Source organism: Coregonus lavaretus (assembly GCF_964263955.1).
Source record: "Coregonus lavaretus genome assembly, chromosome: 23".
Lineage (NCBI taxonomy): Eukaryota > Metazoa > Chordata > Actinopteri > Salmoniformes > Salmonidae > Coregonus > Coregonus lavaretus.
The window spans coordinates 34,942,026-34,950,048 of NC_140010.1; the positions used below are offsets into that span (position 1 = coordinate 34,942,026).

The 8,023-nt window shown below is 40.6% G+C and overlaps 1 protein-coding gene across 1 annotated transcript in view; it reads left to right on the forward strand.

Moving 5' to 3' along the window:
* nsun4 (NOP2/Sun RNA methyltransferase 4) overlaps positions 1 to 8,023 on the forward strand; it is a 30,713-nt gene extending 22,690 nt beyond the window's left edge. The window contains exons 5-6 of the mRNA XM_084188321.1: positions 7,089 to 7,213; positions 7,419 to 8,023. Coding sequence (XP_084044447.1) covers positions 7,089 to 7,213; positions 7,419 to 7,695 — 402 coding nt within the window. The 3' untranslated portion in view covers positions 7,696 to 8,023. The remainder of the gene's footprint in view (positions 1 to 7,088; positions 7,214 to 7,418) is intronic.

Sequence of the window (8,023 nt, forward strand, 5' to 3'; positions counted from 1 at the left end):
ATTATTATATAAAATTCTTGCAACCAATATAATGTTATTTATATGGGGGATACAATCTTCCCAGCTCTGCAGATTTTGCTGCGAAGAGACAGAATCATTAGATCATTTTGTTTTGGTACTGTCCATTTGTAGCTTGTTTTTGGTCACAGGTCCAGGAATGGCTGAAGGATTGCAATATATACCTGGAGCTAACCCTGCAGATAGCACTAATGGGTGATCTGAAAAGTCATAGTCAATCGATCAATAATATAATATAATAATACTTTTAGCAAAAATGTTTATTTTCAATTTACAATCTGTAGAAACAATGAATAGAAGGGTTCAGAACTTTTGTGAAACATCACAGTACAGTTGAGAAAGATATGGCAAGTAGAAATCCAAAATGGATGGTGTTAAGAAATAGATGGGAGGTGTTGAATGGAGCTGAAGGTTGGGACTAATAACAACTAATAACAACAAAATAACTAATGTAAAACATACTGTGTCCATAATAAGTAAGTAGGTTATAGGTTGAGAGCTTTTGTGAAAAAGAGCACAGTTTGGGGGATATGGCATGTAGAGGCACACCGGATGGACATAATGAAAATGATCGGAGAGGTTGCGGGTAGAGGAAGTTCAGGAGTAAAAACAAACAAAATATAATTATTGTAAAATTGACTGTGTCCATAAAATGTATATAGTATTGTGGCGTACAGCAGGTCAGCCACCAGGGGGAGACTCGTCGAGGCCTGGTAACAGATGGAGTATACATCACGAGGAGGTGGCTCCATCTGCTGGACGTGCCAGGTCTCGACGGGCTCCCTGGACAGGACTAAGTGGGGCTGATTGGGAGCTGGTGAGTAATTAAGGGTGGATTGCTCACCAGCTGTGCAAGGCCCATAAAGCTGCCAGAAGGGCAGCACATGAGAGAGGACTGGGGGAAGTAAGATAACTTCTGTGTAGTTGGAGACTGTATCCTGGAGAGGGTCTCATGGGGGAGACCTATCCTTTTCTTTTGATTATTTTATTATTAAATACCTTGAAACCGAGCTAATCATACTCTGTCCGTGTCTGATCTGTGTAAACGTCTTGACCCAACACCCTGATCTGCCACAGTATGTATAAGCTGGAAGTAGAGGCCTAAGCGTTGTTGTTCACTAGTTTACTCCAATTAGGGGAGGGGTGGTGGGGTTGGAAACTAATAAAGGAAAATACATTTTTTTAAAGGATATATATATATATTACAGTGAGGGGAAAAAAGTATTTGATCCCCTGCTGATGTTGTACGTTTGCCCACTGACAAAGAAATGATCAGTCTATAATTTTAATGGTAGGTTTATTTGAACAGTAAGAGACAGAATAACAACAACAAAATCCAGAAAAACGCATGTCAAAAATGTTATAAATTGATTTGCATTATAATGAGGGAAATAAGTATTTGACCCTCTCTCAATCAGAAAGAATTCTGGCTCCCAGGTGTCTTTTATACAGGTAACAAGCTGAGATTAGGAGCACACTCTTAAAGGGAGTGCTCCTAATCTCATCTTGTTACCTGTATAAAACACACCTGTCCACAGAAGCAATCAATCAATCAGATTCCAAACTCTCCACCATGGCCAAGACCAAAGAGCTCTCCAATGATGTCAGGGACAAGATTGTAGACCTACACAAGGCTGGAATGGGCTACAAGACCATCGCCAAGCAGCTTGGTGAGAAGGTGACAACAATTGGTGCGATTTATTCGCAAATGGAAGAAACACAAAATGACTGTCAATCTCCCTCGACCTGGGGCTCCATGCAAGATCTCACCTCGTGGAGTTGCAATGATCATGAGAACGGTGAGGAATCAGCCCAGAACTACACGGGAGGATATTGTCAATGATCTCAAGGCAGCTGGGACCATAGTCACCAAGAAAACAATTGGTAACACACTACGCCGTGAAGGACTGAAATCCTGCAGCGCCCGCAAGGTCCCCCTGCTCAAGAAAGCACATATACAGGCCCGTCTGAAGTTTGCCAATGAACATCTGAATGATTCAGAGGAGAATTGGGTGAAAGTGTTGTGGTCAGATGAGACCAAAATCGAGCTCTTTGGCCTCAACTCGCCGTGTTTGGAGGAGGAGGAATGCGGCCTATGACCCCAAGAACACCATCCCCACCGTCAAACATGGAGGTGGAAACATTATGCTTTGGGGGTGATTTTCTGCTAAGGGGACAGGACAACTTCACCGCATCAAAGGGACGATGGACGGCGCCATGTACTGTCAAATCTTGGGTGAGAACCTCCTTCTCTCAGCCAGGGCATTGAAAATGGGTCGTGGATGGGTATTCCAGCATGACAATGACCCAAAACACACAGCCAAGGCAACAAAGGAGTGGCTCAAGAAGAAGCACATTAAGGTCCTGGAGTGGCCTAGCCAGTTTCCAGACCTTAATCCCATAGAAAATCTGTGGAGGGAGCTGAAGGTTCGAGTTGCCAAACGTCAGGCTCGAAACCTTAATGACTTGGAGAAGATCTGCAAAGAGGAGTGGGACAAAATCCCTCCTGAGATGTGTGCAAACCTGGTGGGCAGCTACAAGAAACGTCTGACCTCTGTGATCATTCTTTATTATCAGCGAGCTGGAGAGGTTCCAACAAACTCAATGCACTAAGTACACATGTCGATCAGGAGCTCCCCCGGGGCAGTTCCGTTAGTTCTCTTATATACAGACAAGTTATATTTGCATGATTTAGCTTATTCATCACTCATAATTAATTCATCATTAACGTTTGCTTCATTCCTGTGACCGACCAATACCTCACGAGGCTTCTTCTCTCTAAGCTGAGACCTTGAAACTGAGATATCTTTTGTTCTCAAAACAAGGGTCTGGCCGTACTACCAAATTGCAGATACTGATAGTGAGGTTGAACGAATCCTCACTATCAGTATCTGCCAATCAGTCACTTGCATTGACACAGACATTGGTTAGTAGAAAAGCACAAACATAAAATGTTCCATCCCATTCCATCCTCTTATCACTTGTGTGATAAGAATCATTACATTTTAATGTAAACATTATAATAAATCATAATAAAGGTTATACTTCTATTAGCGGGAGTGAGTCTAATTTAATTCATAATCATCATAATAAAGCTAAAATCTACAATCAAAGTAGTAAGTAAACAAAATCAACACTTAAAACCACAGACACTTTCAAACCCTTCATTCTGGGTTGTACAATCATTCTGTGTTGTACTTGTAAAACCGTTGCAGTAGAATGTTTTAACCTTAAGACCTTCGCTTCATACAGTTACACATGTGCTTCATTACACAATTTCATTTATGATTCTGGCAATGACATTTCAGCTGGAGCTTTTGTTTGCTAGTGGCATGTTAATGACAGATCGGTATTTCAATGCATTCTTAGTCTAAATTACTATACATTTTGCAGTGTGCAGACCACCACAATCAATAAACAATTTTGGGTAAGCCTAAATTAATTACGGGCACGGTTGACCACCCCCCTCCCTCCCGGCACTCATTCTTCTGACGTTTCAGTTCGTCCTCCCAATGGCACCTGAGCCACCACTGTTCTTCACAGTCCATTATGTCCTACCAGTACACCAGCAGCATGAGAGAAATTTGGATGGGATCTCTCTCCATGCTCACTCCACGTGGACTCATGTCGCACTCCTGAGAAAAAAGGCAGTTGATAGCTTCGATTGGATGCTGTGTACAGGTTGCTGACTCGGACTCATGTCTCACGGTAGAAGTGGTGAAGGACAGGACCATAGTGAACGCTATTTTCGCCTTTACTTCAGTCGGTTAGAGGGGGTGAGGTTCACACTGTTCTCGGCTTAATTATCCCTTCCATGCATCTAGATACCATCTGTGGTCACCTTTGCCATAACCTCGAGAGTGGACAGACCAGAACAACAGTTTAGTTTAGGGAATTTCTGATTCAGGAAATCCAGACAAATTATTTACTTTCTGACAAATGACAAATTATTCACTGTATGACAAATTATTACTGCTACCAATACAAATGTCTAAGACAAATGTGAAAGAGAATAACAACACACAGTTCAATCAATTTCCCCCCCCAAATCGGCTTATACTCCCCTATCATCTTGGCGATCTCACTGCAGAGTTACAGGGTCAGGGAGTTGATGGCTAATCCTTAGGGAGAAATCCCAACCATCCAGCAGACCCAATCTGGCGAGATTTGTATTGAAGCAAGACTAAAAACAAACAAAACAAAACAACAACAGCACTTCTTCATATATCACTCGATACACTTCTTCATATATCATTCGATACACTTCTTTATATATCACTTGATGTGGGGAAAACGTCAATCCATTTGGAGTAACTGTCAACTATTACTAACATATATTTCTTCCTTTTTAAAGGCAGACGTGAACAAAATCAATTTGCATATTTACCAAAGGGCCCCAGGGGACTAGTAATTCCCCTTTTGGACACATGACTCACATCGTGATACATGCGTCCAAAAGAAACAACAACACTGCCTGTTAAATCAAAATAGCAAATACAATTAGAATTACAACCCTTGATGACTCCATCTTAACTTAATTGTATCCCATAAGGTAATGGTAAAATAGACTAGAGACAGGTGTCCCTAATTCAGGGGCAGCGCTCTCTCGCTCTCTCCTTCTCTTGTTCCGAATCACACAAAGGACTGTTGATAAATTATTAACTTCTTCCTAATTATCTAGTGTTTACATAGCCCATTTAAATCTCACCCAATGTCTCTAGTCTTTCTAGTGAGGGTGATCAGGCCTCACCAGGAAGTCAGAACAAAGGTCAGAGGTCATTCAACCCCATTAAGTGATTGTTTGTTTCCCTGTACCTCAGACATTATTTAAAGATATTTCAAACATTTTGTGTATCAGGTTTACATTGGGTTTTTCAGTACATTTCTTATCAAGGTGGGTTGTGTGTAGGTGCTGTTGTGTGTGTGTGTGGTAAAAATCTTAGGGTAAAAACAAACAAAATGGCCAGGCCTTACTTAATTTGGGAGCTCAACAGCTGGATCCGGGCACCTTTACACTGCACAGTACACAGTCTCAATAACTGCTCTCCTAAGGCACCTGCCTCAGGAAGCCCCTCAAAGGGAGAGACACAGAACCATTGGCAAACATATTTTAAAAACTTGGTAGCGGACATTCCATAAGTCCTGAAAGAAACAAAATAAACATTTTAATCAGTCCTAAAAAAGTATTAATCTTAATCGAGTTTACTGCATCTTGGGCAGGAAGTCTTGATAAACCCATGCGTATACAGAATTATACTTCAGACACATCAGATGATAGTGTCCCGTCAAGCTGAATAGGCACCTTCTAATTAAACAATCCCAGAGCCCCTCTCTTGTGATCATTGTCATTTTGACCTGTTGCATTGACATACGGTTCTGTACAAACTGTCCCTGAGACATAAACTAGTCAAAATATGAAACCTGTTGTTTAACAAATCTGCTAGGACCATCAAAAAGTTGGTGCTGGCTTATCAGCTCAATATTCGGTACTAAAACATTTACTTGGATCTACTTATTCTGGACACAGTTCCACGTAATGGAAAACAGATTATTGTTTTAGATGACATTACCTTCTTACTTAAATCACTGGTGCCACCCAAACTATAGAACTGAGTAATAATAATTGGAAATTGTCAAAAACGTGTCTTATTCAATTAATTATTCATACCTCTGTCCCAAAATTTCCAACTGTATCCCTTACAGCCTGTTTGAGTTCAGTGTGTACTGGCGGCTATCTGTTGTTCCACCGGTTGTCAAATTAGTTGGGTATTAAAATAGTAACAGAAGAAAAATGTGAAGTTGGAGAGATCGAAAAACTAAGCCGCCGTCTTGTCCAGCTGGTCACGTGACCCTCAAATCTGAACCAATCATAGATGTCTATGTTTCACAAGTTTGGAGAGCAAAGTACAGTAAAGTAAAAGTAGAGTACAGTACAGCAGACCTGGGTTCAAATATATGTGCAATAGAGTATCTGGTGTTTTCAGTGTATTTTAGTATTTTCAATACACAGCCCAAAACAAGTACTTTTATTTTAGTATTTGAATATTTATTTGTAAAAACCTAATAGTTGACCAAATTGTATTTAAGATGATTTTTAAATACTTATTTCAAATACTATTTTCAAATACCAAAAGCATTGGAGTGTACACTATATATACTGTACAAAAGTATGTGGACACCCTTTCAAATGAGTGGATTCTGAAATCAAGATATCTGAATACTTACTTTGAATGTATGTGAAAGTATGCAGTACACTTCTGTACTGTACAGTTCAGTAAAGTACACAGTAGAGCACACTAGAGTGGAGTACACTAAAATGTACTGTACTGAACTCTACTTTACTGTACTGTCCTCTACTGTGCTCTACTTTGATGTCCAAACTTGTGAAACAGAGACGTCTATGATTGGTTCAGATTTGGTCCGGACCAACAAATTTGGTCTTGTTTTGGGGCGGATCTCATTAAAATAATAGCCAGTGTGTTGAATAATACCCAAATATGCGAAGGAGGATATTGCATATTGCTACCTTTTTTGTGTACCTATTTAGGATACATCACCATGAAGTGAATTACATTAATATCCATAATTATGCACTTCTGTGTAGTACAGATGATGAAATTCCGTTACCGCAATTCTGTTACCGGGTGTTGATCTACTTCACTTACTGTAGTTCAAGTCAAGGTGTCATGTCATAGCTGACACCCCATTCTTTCTGCAGACATCGTTGAATCTTAATTCAGAGCCGATATTTAAGAGTTTGGGGAAAATGTGTTCACATAAAAAATGGAGGAAGATTTTACAGAAATTCTGTTACCAAACTGCATCTGCACAGTTCTTCCAGTAAATGTTTTTTTGTAAAATGTTCAGTGTAAATTGTTAAAAGTAGTCATTGTGCATAGACTTGTATGGTTTGTTAAACTTTGAAGTCAATGATTTTTGTTTGGCATAAATGTTAATGTGAAAAATCTGAGTGTCTGTTATCGTGGAATTGCCTTACTGCTGTTAGCTTATCCCAATTCTATAAGGTTTAGAGGTTTCAGTTAGACAGTTGATGTCCTTGTTCTCTGCAGGTCCTTGTTGATGTTCCATGCACCACAGACAGACACTCTGTCATGGAGGATGAAAACAACATTTTCAAGAGGGCCAGGACAAAGGAGAGACAGAGGCTGCCCCAGCTGCAGACAGAACTCCTCCTGTAAGTGTTCAGCAACTTATCATGTTATTGTTAAAAGCAATAAAATCACATAAAACGGATACATTATTGTTGATCTTTGATCGTATCTATGTATCTATTCATTGCATCAATGTATGGTAGTTTTGTATCTCAGCGGTCCTATTTTGATCATATGATATCTGATAATAATTTCACTTAATATCTCTCCCTGTTCCTCTTCCACCAGTGCTGGTATCGAGGCGGTTCGTCCGGGGGGAGAGGTGCTCTACTCCACCTGCTCCCTGTCCCAGCTGCAGAACGAGTATGTGGTGGAGCGGGCCATGCACCTGGCCCGGGAGGAACACGGCATCAGCCTGCAGGTAGCCGACCTTCGACCCCTCACACGCCTCTTTAAGGACACCTTCCACTTCGCCCCTGACCCCCACCTGGGACAGCTGGTCCTTCCCCACCTCACCGCTAACTTTGGACCCATCTACATGTGCAAGCTGCGGAGGTTAAACTAGAACTGATGGACATGGATTTAATTCCCTTCAATACAACTTTATTTATCCCTTCAGGGGCAACCTGATTTAATCGGGCATAACGTCTCATAGACTTTTCGTATTTATGTATTCATGTGAAGCACCGCAAATAAAGACATTGATTAATAGACTATAAAATATATAACTGTTTCAACATTCAATTTTCAGTGGACATACACATTTCTATGCAGTGCTACTTTTGGCCTCTTGTTGTCAGTATTAGACAATTATACAAGTCGGAGCTCTCTATGTATCGAAAACAGAGGGCTCGAAGTTACTGGACCCATGAGGATAAACTTAACCGTCACTC